Source organism: Balaenoptera acutorostrata, chromosome 20, assembly GCF_949987535.1.
Source record: "Balaenoptera acutorostrata chromosome 20, mBalAcu1.1, whole genome shotgun sequence".
Taxonomy (NCBI): domain Eukaryota; kingdom Metazoa; phylum Chordata; class Mammalia; order Artiodactyla; family Balaenopteridae; genus Balaenoptera; species Balaenoptera acutorostrata.
In genome coordinates, this window is record NC_080083.1 from 44,490,370 (window position 1) to 44,506,821 (window position 16,452).

Consider the following 16,452-nt stretch of genomic DNA (forward strand, 5'->3'; position numbering starts at 1 on the left):
ATATTTATTAAATATGTACAAAATGTAACAATATGTCAACTATTTACAGCAACTCAATTCAACTATATATAGTTGCTTATAAATTTTTTTAATGTGGGTGTTGCCACATTTTAGTATGTTTGATATAATATAGGATGAGGCTTCCAAAATTGGAACCTTAAAAGTTTTAAAAGAGCTCTATTTCTACCTTGGTGTTCTCTCCAAGGGAGAATTCCTGCTTTGTCCGTATTTCATCCTCTTTAATCCTAAATTTCCTCATCTTTAAATGGGGATCCTCATAAAAAGGTTCATCCAAGCGTTATAGTAAGGACAAAATAAAATAATGTATTATAAAAGAACCGATCTATCACACAACATTGTAAATAAACTATACTTCAATTAAAAACTAAAAAATAAAATTTTAAGATTAAAATAAAAAATGAAACGATCCATCAGATGCAAAGTAGTATTAGCACTCTATTGTTTTCCATCAGCTCCTGGAGGGCTGAGTGGTTGTTTTGTTCATTTCAGCTTCCCAATCAGTATCAACTGGGTGCCCAACTCCAGGGGACACTATTCATGTTATATTTAACTGGAAGAGACACCATTCACAGAAAATATAATGTGAATGAAGCACCCCTGAGCGCCATTCACAGAACATACAATGTGAATGGTGCCTCCTGGAGTTGTGCCTTGCCACCTTGGTGCTAGGGCTAAGTGCTCAGGAAATGTTTGCCAAACGAGTGAATGAATAGAATCCAATTTTACTTCCAGCTCATTCCACCTCCCAGGATAAAAAGTTGACCAGGGGTGAAGAGAGTGGAGAGGAGGAAAGGCAGTTATTAATCTACACACACACTAATTATGCATCTAGCTACAAGGCGTCAATGCTCCAATGAGACAGGTGTGTGTGTTTGTGCTGGTGGTAGTGTGGGGAGGATGGGTGATACTAAAGCGAGTGTTCTCCTGTTCCCAAAGATCCTCCTGTTAATTTTTCTTGAAATAGGACACCTCTCCTATCTCAGCGTGGTCTGAATCACACTGGTGATTTGACAGCCCTGGTTTGGCACCCAAATTCTTACGGTGAATTACGGTGTTCATTTACTTAAAAAAACAACAAACACAAAAGCAAAAACAAAAACAAAAACAAACAAAAAAACACAACGCGTTCTTAGCGAGCGCCTACCCTGAGGCAAATTCTGTACTAGTGCTGGTAGTAGAGTGGTAAACAAGACAAAGAGACCACTGTATGTTATAGCACCCTCCAGGTGTTATCACCCCCAGAAGTAGTGTTTAAGTTGAGACTAAAAGAATCAGCAGGAGTGATAGCAAGAGTGATACAGACGAGGTAGAGCCACGGGGCTTGAGAGACATGACCCCTTGAGGGGAGTCTGGGGCAGACGAGTGAGGGAGACCAGTAGACAGGGGCCAGATCGTGCAGGGCTTGTGGAGTTATGATTTTATCTTGAGGCAAGTGGGAGCCAGTAAAGAATTTTATGAAGGAGGATGACATGGTCAAATTTGAATTTTTGGAAATAGAGCATGGGCTGGAGGGGTATTAAGTAGAAGTAGGGGGATGTGTTAAGAGGCTACTGCGGCTGCTTCGGCGACAGATGATGATGTCTTTAACTAGGGTGGCGGTGCCAGTGGAGATGGAAATAAATGGACAGTTCTGGGTACATTAGGGAGTGGAAACTCGACAGGGCTGGGGACAGAAAACTAGCCCTACCTCAAATAAAGAGGCCCTGGTAAAGAAAGAAGACGGGTGTTGATAAAATACCACTTTATTTTGCTTCTTAACCCACCTGGTGTCTCCCCTCCCCTAACCCTGACGTCTGTTATATGCAGATAACACTACGGCGAGGGGCGGGGCAGGCGCCCAAAAAATTCCGGGAACTTTTATTTAAACCGGGGTGGACTTCAGCGGAGAGTAGATGAAAGAACACAAGGCACTTCCGGTTACTCCGGATGTGAAGATTCCTAAGCTCCTCCGCCGGCGGAGGGCCAGGGTGAAGGGATGGCCGGGCGGACGGTGCGGCTGGTGCTGCTGGTTGGGGCAGCCGCGCTAGCAAGCGGCTCCCAGGGCGATCGCGAGCCGCTGTACCGCGACTGCGTGCTGCGGTGCGAGGAGCGGAACTGTTCTGGGGGCGCACTGAAGCACTTCCGCTCCCGCCAGCCAATCTACATGAGTCTAGCAGGTAAGCCCCACCCCGCGGTAGGCCCCGCCCATTGGACTTGCCCTGCCCCTTTCGCCCCCGAAGACCACTCTGCAATCTGTACCTTAGTTCCTCCCCCGGGTCCATTGTGAGTGTGAGTGAGTGGAGCCCCAGAGTGATTAGATAGTCCGTCAACCAGGAGCTTCATTTACTTTTTATTTAGTCAGTCAAATGGGCATTTACTACCTCCTGGGTACAAAGACCTGGAAGGACACTGAAATCAGACCAGGGTCCTGACTTCGGGGCTTACAGTCCCCAAGGGGACTTCAGCCTTCTCAAGTGCAAGGGAGAGGATGATTTGAGCCCCAGAGGACTCTTGATTAAGTAATAGGGAGGAAGGAATCGTTTCTGGCTTTGAGGAGGTGGGGGCAGAGATTATCTTGGAACATTCTCGAGAGGAAGGGCTTCTGGATGGATGCATTAAATTTAGGCCTGTGGCCATAGTGGGCGCTTACTTTGTGGCAGGTGTCAGAATAGTTATTTTTCACAACAACCCTTTGAGGTCAATTCTCTTAACCTGATTTTTACAGATGGGGAGACTCAGAGAGGTTAAGTGTCCTGCCCAAAATCACACAGCCAGTAAGTGGTAAAGTGGAGTTTTTAGTTCTGGCCTGTTTGACTACACGTTTCTTCTCTTTACTATCCCTTTGCATACCAGACAGAAAGAACAGAGAGTGGAGGCCCTGGACAGATATGGACACATCCAGCAGCTTGGTTTACTCAGGGAGCAGGGTGCATGAAAAGGAGTAGTGGGAAATAAAGTTAGAAAGGCAATATGGGGCCTTAAAAGTCAGACTGAAGAATCTGGGCTTCATTTTCATAGATGGGGTGTAAAACGGCAAGCGTTTCTCCCTGGTGAGTGAGAGAAAATCCTGTGTTCAGGAAAGGCAAACATAAACCCAGGTATCCACAGATGAGTCCATCATATGCCAAAGTCTCCATCTTGGGTGAAAGGAAAAGAGAAGAAACATCTCTACTTGCTCACTGTACACTCCTACCCCCTAAAACACACACACACATGCCTTTCCCTTATGTATATTTTACACCATCTCTCATCCATCCAAACAGGAAGCTAGAATTTTCCGATTTCTTCTGGTTCTCTCCAACCTGCCGAACCTCTTGGCCTGTGTTTGAGCTTGGGCCCCATTCGAGCTCTCTCTGGGCCTCCCCATGCTGGGGAGTTCACCAGGCCATATTTATCTGTTTCAGGATGGACCTGTCAGGATGACTGTAAGTATGAGTGTATGTGGGTCACCGTTGGCCTCTACCTCCAGGAAGGTCACAAAGTGCCTCAGTTCCATGGCAAGGTGAGTTGGAGGGTCAGGGTAGGTAGATGATGGGAGTAAGATGCCTCTAGCTGGACCACACTGTCCAAGCAGGCCAGGGTGTGGGGTGATGAGTGTGTGTTAGGGGCGGGTACCTGTTTTTCTCAAAATATGCTGGTTATCGTCAGGTGGGGACAATGTGTCCTGCTTCTGGATTTGAGGTAACAGGATGTGGGAGGCTTTGGAGTCTCCTCAGGGAGTGGTCCTGGGCTGCTTAGGGTGGTTGAGATGCCCACCTTGCTACAAAGACAAATTCCCTGAGCATCCCCCTGGCACACTTTCTGTTGCTTCTTCAGTAGGAGTCTGGATTAAAATAATAATACCCCCTCAGATTGCCCAGCGAGTCACAGCTTGCTGATGCCTTTTGATCCAATATGATCTTGTTCTAGAGTGTTGAGGTTGGCAAGAATTATTCTCCCCAGTTTGTCACAGAGTAAGCTGAGGCTCAGGGGGCTGTGGTTAGTGGTAGAGGAGGGATTAGGACCTGTGTCTTCTTGATGGCAGGTCTATGCTATTTCCACCAGGCCATACTGAGCCATCCACACTGCCCCGCCTGGTCTCCGCAGTGCTGTGAGTGCTGGCCGGGATAGAGAGATAACCCTCAGCCAGGGACTGCAGGGGAGCTCGTTGATCTGAAGAGGGACTGCCCCTGAGGCTTTGGCCAAGGTCCAGAGCTGAGGAGCGGCTGGGGGCCTGGTGATGCAGCAGGTCAAGCAGAGGTAGGTTGGACCACCTGGGCGTTGCTTGCTCCTCAGGCCCCCTCCATGTGCTCCTTTTTCAGTGGCCCTTCTTCCGGTTCCTGTGCTTCCAAGAACCAGCTTCTGCTGTGGCCTCTTTCCTCAACGGCCTGGCCAGCCTGGTGATGCTCTGTCGTTACCGCACCTCCGTGCCAGCCTCATCCCCTATGTACCCCACCTGCGTGGCCTTCGCTTGGGTAGGTAACCTGGCAGGATTCCTGCTCGACACCCTCACCCAGGAACGAGGAACTCTTAGATCCCCATTATCACCCACCTAGCTTCCCCTCTGTTTTCCAGGGTTAAAGTTGCAGCTATGGGATGGTCGAGCCTGGGGAGAACAGGGAAGGTGCTGAATCAGGCCTTCCCTTTCTAGCAAAGTCCTAGGTCAGGCTGTTTGAGAGAGAGGGAGAGAGGAAAGAAACATTGTTCTTGCCGTGAAGCAGGAAGCTGCTAAAACACCCAGCAGGGCAGTTTACAAGCACAGAAGGGAGGTGGGTGGTAGGGAGCATGCGGGGACCACAGGTCTTTCCAAGGACCCCTCTGCAAGGTTCAAAGCACCGTCAACCCCAGCTGAGGCCTGGAGGCAGCAGCAGCCCCAGCACTTCTTCTAGAGCTCAGACTGGTCTTAGACCATCCCTGGCGAAGCTGAAATATGTTCCATCGGAGTATCCAGAGAGGGCTCTGAGCTTCACAGAACGGCTGGTCAGAAGAGCCAGCGTCCAGAGCCTGGAGTTGTGTGAGAAGCAGGGACTGTGGTACAGATAGGAACCACAGCAACCTTGGGGAGGGTGTGAGAGTAGGAGGTGGCAGTGGATGTCAAAGACCAGAGCCACCACTTTGAGCCTTAGGGAAACAGCCCACACTCACTCACCTTCCTGCCATCAAAGCAGCCACTTGTTCATGTACTGAGCACCTGCTATGTGCCAGGCACTTTGTTGGCTGCAGGAGATCCACAAGTGTATAAAAACAGACGGGTCCCTGTCCTCTGGTACTAATCACATAAGCACACAATTGAATATAAAAGGACAGCTATGAACAAGTGCAGTGGAGGATAGATGTGTGCTGTCGGGGTGTGTGATGGGGTCTAGACCAGTACAGGGCAATCCAGGGGAGCCTTCCCTGAGGAAGGGGTGTGTGAGGTCAAATCAGAATGATGAGGGAATGTGCACTGACGGGACAGAGTGCAGGTTATATGAGGACCTGAAAGGCCAGGAGGCCGACCAGGCAGGAAGCTGGGAGGGGGGTGTGAGGCGGGTGGGCATGTGGGCAGCAGGTGGAGCCTGGAGATGGATGGGGATGGAGAGCCTGGAAGGCTCAGTAACACTTTAGATCTCGACTGTCAAAGCCTCATGAAGCAATGAGGGTTGGAGAGAAGGGGCTTCGTGAATAGATTTGCTCTTCTGGCTACTGTGTAGAGACCAGGTTGGAGCGGGCAGGAGTGGATGCGGGGCCTAGTTGGTAATTTTAGCATAGGGCACGGTAGCGAGACTAGAGAGGTGGCCCGGGTCTTGGGAAGGAAGGTATCAAAGAGAAGTATGTTTGAGCTATGTTTTGGAGGTGACATTAAAATTTTTTAAATGTATTTATTTTACAAACAACTACAGAGCTGTTACTGTGTGCCAGGCACCATTCTAAGCATTTTATAAATATTAACCTTGTTAATACCATAACAAGCTTATGAGGTAGGTAGTATTATTGTCCCCAGTTTACAGATGAGGAAACCAAGGACTGGAAAGGTTAGGTAACCTGCCCCGGAGCCAGGGTTTGAATCTAGGCATCGGGCTCCAGAGTCTACAGTCTTAACCATCTCGGCTGTGTGGACAACCTAAGATGGGAAGAGAGGAATCAAGGATGACTCCTGTGCTTCTGCTTAGGAGACGGTGATAGAAACTGTGGATGCGATCACTAGGGGGGAGCTTGGTGAGAAGAGAAGGGGTCTAGGATGGAGCCTCGAGGAACCCCAAAACTTAATGGCTGAATAGAGGAGGACGAGCCAGCAACAGAGACAGAAGGGGTGGCCAGAGGGGTAGGTGGAAAATGAGGCCATCGTGTGGTTGGGGGAGCCCTGGGACAAGGACAGGAAAGAGAGAGTAGGCCATTCTCCTGAACTCTGCTTCAGTCAAATAAGATGAGACTGAAGGCCGCCCCTAGATCTGGCGACCCTGAGATCTCTGAGGACCCTGGGGAGACTGATAGTGTTGGGGTGCCGGAAGTCCAGGCCAAACCTCACACTTGAGAGATGGGGACCGGAAGGAGGGCAGCAAGGAGGCTGTCGAGCCTCTGGGTAACGTTGCTCCTCCCTAACACTTTCCATTCAATAGATATTAATGATTTTTGTCAGTTATGGAACACAGATTACGTGACGGGCCTGGTCCTCAGTTCTGTACATACATTTTCTCACTTAATCCTCGTAATACCACTGTGAGCTTTGTGGAAGGCTCAGAGGGGGGAAAACCTGCCCCAAGTTAACAGCTAACAAGGTAGTGAATAGTGGAGACAGGCTGGCACCAAGGGCTGTCTGGCTGCAGGGCCTGAGCACCTAGTGCCTCTCTGGGCTGTCTCCACGTGCTGTGGGGAATGCTTATGGAGCATCTGCCGTGGGTGGAGAAAGGGGTTAGCACTTGTGGTGGCTGAAGCCCCTGCCCCAAGGAGCTAAGCCAAGTGGGAGGTCCAGGTCCTGCCAATCTGGGCGGCAGGATGGAGGCAGAGGTGAGGAGGGCTCAGGGAGAGAGCTTTGGGAGCTGTGAGGTGGGGAGATCATATCGTCTTGGGGAGAAGTCTTTCAGGGAAGCCCAGAGAGGAGGAGAGGCTTCATCGGGGATTCGTAGGCCTGGTCAGGCTTAGACGTGTGCACGTGGCGGGAGAGGAGGTTAGATTCCAGCATTCCAGGCTGGGGGCACAGCAGGAACAAAGGTGCAGAAGCTGGTCAGTGTGGGGCCTGGACAGGCAACCTTGGGAAGGTCAGCCTGACCACAGCGTGGCTGGGTCAAGGGGAGGTGAGGGGGGTAAGATGAAGCAGAGAGGGCCCCAACTGCCAGGCTGAGGGGCAAGGACTCTTGTGTAGGCAAGGGCCTGGCATCAGCCCAGCCTGTCACAGGCATGGGTGGGATAGAGCCACCACTTCCTGTTTTAGGCCTCACACAGAGAAGGGAATTTGGTCCTGGCAAAGAAAGCAGGAAGGGTGGGGAAACTGAGGACAGTACACCCGTCCCCTTTCCCTTGGGGTTCTTCCAGGGACACTGCTGCCTGGCCCACCACTTTACTGCCCCCTCGCCCCTGCCCCTGTTAGCACAGGACAGCCCTGCCTGATCTCTCTGAACTAAACTCAGAGCCTCCTTGGGTAGACGTGCTGGTCTGAGGGTCCCAGCCTTTGTCTTCACGACATGTGCCAGAGGCCAGTGGTCACTTCACAGCTCTTGCCTTGATCTCCCTGTTTCTTGGGTCTTTCATCTCACTGGCATCTGCCACTCAGCTTCCTTCTTGGTGAGGATCATACCTCACAGGTGTACCCTGCAGTCCAGCGTGACCAAGGACCCTTAGGGACTGATCAGGAGATGTTAGGTTGAGAGAGGACAGATACCTGGGGCCTGTGTCACAGGGCACCCTACGGGATGTGGTGTCCTGGGACATGGGACCCCCCTTCATGCCACCAGTAGGCCCTTTAGGGACAGAGTCTCAGTGCCCACACTCCCTTTGATGATCCAGTTTGGATCTTACACTTGATCTTTAGTCCTGTGTATGTTTGCAAGCACGAAGGATCCCAAGCTCTGTGGAGGGTGTGGCAGTGGACTTTGTCCTGGGCTGGGTTTTCTGGAACAAGTGGGGCTCCTGATTTCTGGTGGGGTGGGGTGGGAAGGCCCCCTTACCTGCTCCAGGTTAGATCTTGGGGAGGGGAGTGGGTCTCAGTCTTTTTCTCCGGGAATTCGCAGAGCTAATGAAGCTTTGGCACAAGAAGTCAACCCCCGCCTTGACATTTAGACCTGGACTTAGGCTGGGCAGCAGCCAGGCTTTGGAGGAGCCCACCAAAACTCTGCCCTCCACAGACCTTTGACTTCGTGGAATCAGGAGCCCCTGCTCTCTGCCAAAGCTGCCAGGCCAGACCAGTGCTCTGCCCCTTCATCCAACAAGGAAAGGTCCTCAGGGGTAGAGGTGAGGCTGAGGGTGCCGGGAAATCCCAGACTGTCTCTGCAGGATGATTTAGGGAGGTGGAGACTGACTGTACCCTACCTCTACTGAGGAAACTGTGAGAAGAGACAGGTTAAGGCTACAGCAGAATGGTGGCTAGACTTCAGGAAGGACTTCCCTACAGTCAGACAAGAGCCAGTGGAACAGGCAATGGTAAGAAATCAAGGGATCCTTCTTGATGGTGGAAAAAGCCCCCCTTCTCTAGTCTCCATCCACTTCTTGCCCACTTCTTTCTCAGGAGTGAACTGGAGCCGGCTTGCCCTGCCTGAGGCCTCTGGGGGGACCCAGGATGGCAGCAGGCGTCATATTTAACATTCTGCCTCCCCCACTTCTGAGACACCGAGCTATTTAAAGACCCACTTGTCCCCACCTCGGTGGTGTCAATGACAGCCCCGAGCACTGGGGCTTAGTACTGGGGTCGAATTCCTGACAGATCTGGCTCACTTGGCATCCAACCAGTTTCACGGCTGTGATATTTTTGTCTCAATTTTCCTATTTTCCAACAGACTGAAACAGCCTCCTGCTCTCCCTCCGCCCAGCCTTCCTCGTCCCCCACCAGTTCCACCCTCGTTGGCAACCTGCCCCGCCTCCCCCTTTCCTCAGTGTTTACGCAAAGTTCTTGGCGTCCATCACCCTCCTGGCCTGTCTGATTGACCAGTTATCCCCCCGGCCCCCCCATTCTACTCAGGCTTGGCCGAGGAGTCTGGGAGCAGCCGTACACTTGGGCTGTCCCTTCCTTCCACGGCCCTCTGTCCTTTCGCTTGAGTCTTTTTTTTTTTTTTTTAATTTTTTTTTTTAATATTTTATTTATTTATTTATTTATTTCTGGCTGTGTTGGGTCTTCGTTTCTGTGCGAGGGCTTTCTCCAGTTGCGGCAAGTGGGGGCCATTCTTCATCGCAGTGCGCGGGCCTCTCACTATGCGGGCCTCTCACTATCGCGGCCTCTCTTGTTGCGGAGCACAGGCTCCAGACGCGCAGGCTCAGTCATTGTGGCTCACGGGCCCAGTCGCTCCGCAGCATGTGGGATCCTCCCAGACCAGGGCTCGAACCCGTGTCCCCTGCATTGGCAGGCAGATTCTCAACCACTGCGCCACCAGGGAAGCCCTCGCTTGAGTCTTGATGACAAACTCGAGTGAAGAGAAGTAACATCTCTTCGGTGCATCCTGGTGGGGTAGTGGCTCAGGAGCAGGGAGGAGGGGCCTCTTCCTACAGCTGAGGCGTCTGCGTTCTGGGATCAAGAGACCCTGGGGCCCCGTGGTTTGCCCTGGAACACTGTGACCTTTGCAGGGGGCGGGGGGTGTCAGGTGAAGGGAAGTGGTAGGGGGTCAGTCCCTGGACACGATGAAGGAAACTGACGTTTCTGGGTTACCTAGCGTGTGCCAGGCCACAGCAACAGCCCCCACTTACTGAACGGCTTCTTTGTGCCCCATATTTTGCAGACATCGTCCTCACAACCCTCTTACGCAGTGGATGCTATTATTAACCCCATTTTGTAGGTGAGGCAGCTGAGGCTCAGAGAAGCTGTTATTTGCTTAAGATCACAGAGCTGTTTAGGGGCCGAGGCAGAACTTGAACCCAGAGTCCATCTCCTTATGGAGGCTCCAGACATCCTGCCCCAAGCCTGGAACTATGGGATGAGCCTAGGCAGTTGTGGGGAGACCACCCCTTCTCGGCCTAGACCTCCCTGGCCGGCAGGGAGAATGGGAGGCAGACTTGGGCTCTTCGGCCTCAAGTCTGTGAAGTGGTGTGAGGATCCCACACTGGTCAACAAGGTGGGGAGAAGTAACTCCTAATGTTTAACCCTGTTCCTGGGCACTGTGCTGTACACTGTACTTGTATTGCTCATTAAATCCTTATCAATACTATGATTATTCCCATTTTACAGATGAGAAAACTGAGGCACAGCAAGGCTAAATAACTTGCCCAAGGACACACAGGAAATGCAGAGGCAGGATTTGAACCCTGGCAGTCTGGCCCTAGGGCCTGCATTCTTAATGACACTATCTCCCAAATCTGTGGAGAGGGTCAGAAGAGGAGCCCCCCCATAATGGGACACTCCCCAGGGGAGAGGGGACTTTTCAGGGGTGCAGAGTCCAGGCTTCAGGTGGGTCTCTGTAAGTGGAAGGCCCCCTGGGGAGGCGGTTGGACAGGGGACCAAGCCACCCCCACCCCCATCCCATCCCTAGCCCTGTGCATCCCCCCCAACCTCCAGCCACCACTTAGCTCAGTCCTCCTGTCACCTCCCCCTTCCTGCCATGGGTGACAAGGAGGCCTGGCTGGCTGCCATTCCCTGCTGCCTTCCCCACCACCTCCCCCTCACGTTGGCTCCAGGGCCACTCTCTTCCCCAAGGATGTCCCTGTTCCTCGCCTGCCCAGGAGACCTGGCCCATGTGATCGCCTGGGCCCCATCTCCAGCCCCGGGCCTGCTTCTCTCCCCACGCTGACCCTGAGTATCACAGACTCTGCAGAAGCAGAGTCTGAGAAATGACTCTGTCCTGTCCCGTTTTCCAGCCTCCGGACCATGCCTCCATTGCTGTCTCTGGGGAAGGGGTAGCACCAGGAATGGGACAGGATGGCTGTCCTCAGAGGAGGAAGCAGCCTGACCTGGACTGATCCCCTGACATCAGGGCTGGAAAGGGGACAAAGGATCACTTTGACCAGCCCCTGATTTGTCCCAGGGGGAAGCTCGGTCCCAGAAGGACAAAGCCTGTGGCCAGGTCATGAGAAGCATAAGCAGCAAGAGTCAACCCTGGACCCAGGCCAGACAGGCTTACACCGGACTCCCTGAGCCTCCAGAGACTTCCAGCTTTGCAGTAGAGCCCAGGCCTCCACCCCATTGCTCTTCCCATTTCCTCATGAGCCCCCTCAAGCCTGCATTAGGGAACTCATCCTACCCTCTGACCTTCCTGCTGCATACCGGATGGAGAGTGGCTTTTTTTTTTTTTAATACATTTATTTATTTTATTTATCTTTGACTGCGTTGGGTCTTTGTTGCTGTGCGCAGCTTTCTCTAGCTGCGGCAAGCAGGGGCTATTCTTCGGTGCGGTGCGCGGGCTTCTCATTGCGGTGGCTTCTATTGTTGGGGAGCACGGGCTCTAGGCACCTGGGCTTCAGTAGTTGTGGCACACGGTCTCAGTAGTTGTGGCGCGCAGGCTCTAGAGCGCAGGCTCAGTAGTTGTGGCGCATGGGCTTAGTTGCTTGGCAGCATGTGGGATCTTCCTGGGCCAGGGCTCGAACCCGTGTCCCCTGCATTGGTAGGCAGATTCTTAACCACTGTGCCACCAGGGAAGCCCCTGGAGAGTGGCTTTTTACCCTGCTCCCTCTGTTCCCTGCCTGGCCAATTTTCCTGGTATACTGGACCCCACTGAGCAGCTCCTGGCCTTTACCCATCTCTGGCAGGCCTGTACCACCCTAGTGCATCCATCCCCACCTCCAGGGCATTCCAGGCCAGACCTTGGCTGTTTCTCCCTTTGACTGGTTTCCCAGCCCTCCAGTGTGTGTATCTCCACCCCAGCCCACCCTTCTCTCAGTACGTTGGGCTTCTGCTGTGGACACAGCAGTCCCTGAAAAAAATGCCAGCACCAACTCCCACGAGAGGTAGGCCTCATTTGCAAGATGATGTGTGCTCTCTCCTTGCAGTTAATTTCCAGGAGAAAGGCCTCCAGCGTTCCCTTGGGCCCTTGCCCACCACTGCCCCTCCAGCCCTGCTCCGGCGGCCCAGCCGGGAGGAGGCCGGGCTCCGTTGGCCAGGCTCCTCCTCAGAGACTTGGCCCCAGTGGGATCTACTTGATCTCCCTCCCTTGCTTGCTTGCTCTGGACACACCCCAAGCTGGCTCGAGCCCCTCCACCCCACCCACTTCATTCCCGCCCCCAGAGGCTGAGGTCACTGGCTTGCCTGGCCCGGGTGGGGCTGTCATCATCACCTGCCAGTTGGGGGAGGAGGTGAGGTTCCCCGGGGGCTGTTGTCTTAGCCACTGAGTAACCAAGGAACTTGACTCTGCTGGAACTGGTTCCCAGGCCAGGCCGGAACCTGTGGAGGCTGCAGCCCCCATGGCCTTGGGGGTTCAGGGTGGTGGGAAGCTGAGCCTGAGGGACCCGGGCTGGGTGGGGGTGGAGGGGCCCGGGCTTGTCCAGTCCATGGGCTCCAGGGCCCAGGGGAAGCATGCTTCTCAGCTCTGTAGATCCCTTTCCCCAAAGTGAGATGGATGTGAGCCCTCTGGGGGGGTCTTCCCCACCTTGGGGCACCACACTCACCAGCCACTTCCCTCCTCAGGTCTCCCTCAATGCTTGGTTCTGGTCCACAGTCTTCCACACCAGGGACACCGACCTCACAGAGGTGAGCGCCCTCCCACCCCCGTTTCTGCTGGAGACAGTCCCCGGAGGAGCCAGGAGAGGTGGGGCAGAGCTGGCTCTTCGTTCTCTCCTAGTCCTCGTACTGACTCGGTTTACGGAGCACTTGCTGTGCGCGGGGCGTTTTAAACCTATTAGTGCACTTGAGCCTCACTTGACCCTCGTGAGGCAGGTGTGATTATTGGCTCTTCTTAACCGATGCGGCAGCTGAGCCTTGGGCGGGGTGAAATCACTTGCCCAGCATCCTGCAGCCAGTGAAGGGGTGCAGTCCAGACTTGAGCCCACAGCTGCTGAACTCCAGACCACACTCTGAATTCTGCGCATGCGCTCACGTTCTGGAGTCTTGGCGGGCACCCTCTACCAATACCTCTAAAGCCTTGCTGCTGAGCACACTTTTTTTTTTAAATTGTATAATGTGAATACAAGAGTCAGTCTATTGAATTCAGGCATGAAACAGCGATAAGCAAAAGGAGCACGAGACATGTCTCCACCAGCCATAGGCCTAGGACTCCCACGTTAGACGCTGGCTGGGCCTCTGCCACCCCTCCCTGCCCCCATCCCTAGTGGGTCCTCTCTGGAGCCTGCCCTCCATGAAGCCTTGTCTACCGCCTGTTGCCCACACACTGGTCCCTCATCCAGCTCTCCTTGTCCTCAGAAAATGGACTACTTCTGTGCCTCCACTGTCATCCTACACTCAGTCTATCTGTGCTGTGTCAGGTGAGCCCGCCTTGGCTGCTGTGCGAGCAAAATCAGGCCCTGGGGGCAGAAAGGGGTCGCCGGTCTCTCCCCTGGGGGTGCTGTCCCAGGGCTTTCATCTTGCACGTGCATACGCTCCAGACAGCTCTGGATAGGGACTCTGTGGTGGGATCAGGGGCCCTGGCTCTTTCCAAGGACCTTGGCAAAGGCCCCCAGGAATGGGAGGCCTGCCCTGCTAGCCTGTTTTGATGGGGGAGAGGGGCAGCGGCTCCCCCACACTGCTCCTGGCGTGAGGGGACGCTTCAGGGAATGCTGCTGCGGGGATGGGTCACCCTACATCTGAGCAGCTCTGGGTGGCGGGGCAGGACCGTGGGGCTGCACCGCCCGGCCGTGGCCAGTGCCTTCCGGGCCCTCCTGCTGCTAATGCTGACGGCGCACGTCTCCTACCTGAGCCTCGTCCGCTTCGACTATGGCTACAACCTGGCGGCTAACGTGGCTATCGGTGAGCTGGGACAGGGTCTCTGGGGGGGCTGGACCATCTGCAGAGCTGCTGGTTTGGGGTGGAGGTGGGCATTGGTGCTGTTCCCAGAGAAGGAGCTTCTAGAGAGACCCTTAGGGGGAGGGAAGGGAAAAGAATTGGGAGTGGGAGAGGGGGGAGGTTGGGAGGAGCCCCTGAGGGGGGCCCTGGGGTCACAGAGCATGGGGGCTAGGAGAGACTTTGGGAGGAGAGAAGGAGGTCCGGGAATGAGCTCTCCCCGCCCCCACCCGCACCCAGGCCTGGTGAACGCGGCGTGGTGGCTGACCTGGTGCCTGCGGAATCGGCAGCGGCTGCCCCACGTGCGCAAGTGCATCGTGGTGGTCCTGCTGCTGCAGGGGCTGTCCCTGCTCGAGCTGCTAGACTTCCCGCCTCTCTTCTGGGTCCTGGATGCCCACGCCATCTGGCACATCAGCACCATCCCTGTTCACGTCCTCTTCTTCAGGTGGGTACTCCTCCCTCCGTGCCCGTCCTTGCCTGCTTCTTAGAGGCCTCTGTGCACTGCTCACCCACTGCCCGGCTCACCTGCACCACCCCACCCTGCCCCCAGGGGACGCTCTCAGAGCTGTACCTCAGTGGGCTCCTCCCTCGGCCCACAGCTTTCTGGAAGATGACAGCCTCTACCTGCTGAAGGAATCAGAGGCCAAGTTCAAACTGGACTGAAGGCCCTGGAAGCGGATCTGCCCTCTTGGGGACCCTGTCCCTCCTTGCTGGCTCCCCTTCTTCCCCCCGCCCCCCACCGCCACCCCAATCCTTGAGATGACTTTTTTTTCCTTTTAGCGTCTTGAACCTGGACATGGAGGGTGTGGGACCAGAATCATGTAACCTGCCCACCCCCTTGCTCACCCCCACATGGCCCTCACAGGTCTTGGCGTCAGTTCAGACCTGGCCTCATAACATCTGGGGCTGGAAAATGGGCAACCCCTCTGGTCCCTGGAGCTGAACTGGGCTGGAACTGCGTTCTTAGCTCCACCGAGAGGAGGGCTGCCTCTCCCTCCCCATCAGCCTCCTCCTCCCATCCCCTCACTGCCTGGCTGGTGCCCAGAACCCTCTGTCCAGCTGGGAGACCAGGGACCACAGGCCTTTGGGGATATAGTGGGGTCCCCTTCTGTTACCCCCATGCCCTCCTCCGGGGCACCACTAGGTGGCACTAGATGCTTGCTCTTTGGCTACCCAAGTTTCAAGGCAGGTCTCATTCTCCCCATGGGATCTAGAGGGACCAAGCTGTTGGGATTGGGGAGCAGTGTCACCCAGACTATTGCCCCAGTCAGACCCCCAGGAGGCCTCACCACACTCCCTGTTCGGGGCCAGGACCCCAGAGAACCCAGGACAGGAATCCCTCTGGCCCCTGCGCTGCTGTTCTGGTTGGGAGCCCGCACGTGAGTGTGTAAGGGAGACCAAGTGTGTAGGTGACGGGATGGTGGACACGGGCCTGGGGTGTGTGGGATGCTGGGTGGGGCAGTGTGTGTGAGCATTGGCCTTGTGCAGTGTGGAAAGTGGGGGTGTATGTGAGTGGTTTTGAAGTGTGGTGTTGGGGGGCAGGCAGGTTAGTGTGGGTTAGGGGAACGTGCAGAGACTGAGTGGAAGTGCAGGGGAGTGTGAATGCCACGCAGTGGGGGGGAGAATCAAATCATGTCGACAGCCATTTACTGAGCACCAACCCTATACACAGCCCCAGGCCAGGCAGAAAGCCAGGGTGCCCCCAAGATCTGGCAGGGGTAAGGGTGTCCAGGCTGCATGTGTGTATATGTGTTCCTTTCTTTTGCCCCCCTCTTTACGAACCTCATTGGGCTTCTGCACAACCCAAGATCTCCCCCAGAATCAGCCCCTTGGGAGGCAGAGGGAGGAAGAAAAGTGGGGATCCTCCTTGCCTAGACATGGTTGGCCAGCCCCTACCCCAGTGCCCTGCCTGCTAAGCCCCTTTGCCACTGCCTGACCCAGGGGAGGGAGGGGGCAATCTGAGTGAGGAGGGGAGAAAGCTTTGGCTGGGTCTGGTTTCTGGTCTTCCCAGAGGCAGGCAGGGGCCGTGCTCTACCTACACCCTGGTAAAAGTGACCCCTGCCAGTTGCCAGCGGCCATAGCACATTCCTGCACCACAAAGACAGAATGTGGAGCTCCAGAAACTCTCCATCCAAAGGCAGTCTCTGTGACTGGAGCAAGGAGTCTGGATTCTTGCTTTTTCTCTGCCCTCTTGCCTCTCCCTGTGGGTAAGGGCGCTGAGCTGGGACTCCAACCTCAGGGACTTGGGTGACCTGTAACTTCTTTTGATACTAAGAACTATTTTAAGGTAGGAGGGTGGCAAGGGACATTCTTAATAAACCAATTCTCAGACTCACCTACCCTTTTCCAGCTCATTTGTGTAAGTAGGGTGGGCTGGAGGGAAGAAGACAGAGCTGGCTGGAGGCAACGGGCAGATGGTGTCTCTACCT

General features: G+C 54.5%; 1 protein-coding gene across 9 annotated transcripts; it reads left to right on the forward strand.

Annotated features, from left to right (window-relative positions):
* The first annotated feature begins 1,922 nt into the window (after window positions 1-1,922).
* Window positions 1,923-14,759, forward strand: PGAP3 (post-GPI attachment to proteins phospholipase 3). 9 transcript variants are annotated; one of them, XM_057536780.1, is made up of 10 exons: window positions 2,040-2,177; window positions 2,726-2,774; window positions 3,405-3,502; window positions 4,302-4,454; window positions 12,082-12,384; window positions 12,716-12,778; window positions 13,448-13,509; window positions 13,854-13,990; window positions 14,264-14,468; window positions 14,623-14,759. In XM_057536780.1, the coding sequence occupies exons 2-10, from the start codon at window positions 2,726-2,728 to the stop codon at window positions 14,684-14,686; spliced, it is 1,134 nt and encodes a 377-aa protein (XP_057392763.1). In that variant the 5' UTR covers window positions 2,040-2,177; the 3' UTR covers window positions 14,687-14,759. The 9 variants fall into 9 exon arrangements, 7 of the variants coding, with proteins under 7 accessions (XP_057392762.1, XP_007177624.1, XP_057392766.1 ...); XM_057536779.1 differs by lacking the exon at window positions 2,726-2,774 and having other exon boundaries at window positions 1,923-2,177; XM_057536782.1 differs by lacking the exons at window positions 2,040-2,177; window positions 2,726-2,774 and adding an exon at window positions 2,217-2,289.
* The last annotated feature ends 1,693 nt before the right edge of the window (window positions 14,760-16,452 follow it).

What these genes read in the sequence shown, in the direction of transcription:
- PGAP3 (XM_057536779.1), top strand. Translation starts at nt 1,997, where the DNA reads ATGGCCGGGCGGACGGTGCGGCTGGTGCTGCTGGTTGGGGCAGCCGCG. An exon ending in CCTGCGTGGCCTTCGCTTGG is followed by an intron (nt 4,455 to 12,081) that starts GTAGGTAACCTG and finishes CTCTCCTTGCAG; the next exon opens with TTAATTTCCAGGAGAAAGGC. An exon ending in GGGACACCGACCTCACAGAG is followed by an intron (nt 12,779 to 13,447) that starts GTGAGCGCCCTC and finishes CCTTGTCCTCAG; the next exon opens with AAAATGGACTACTTCTGTGC.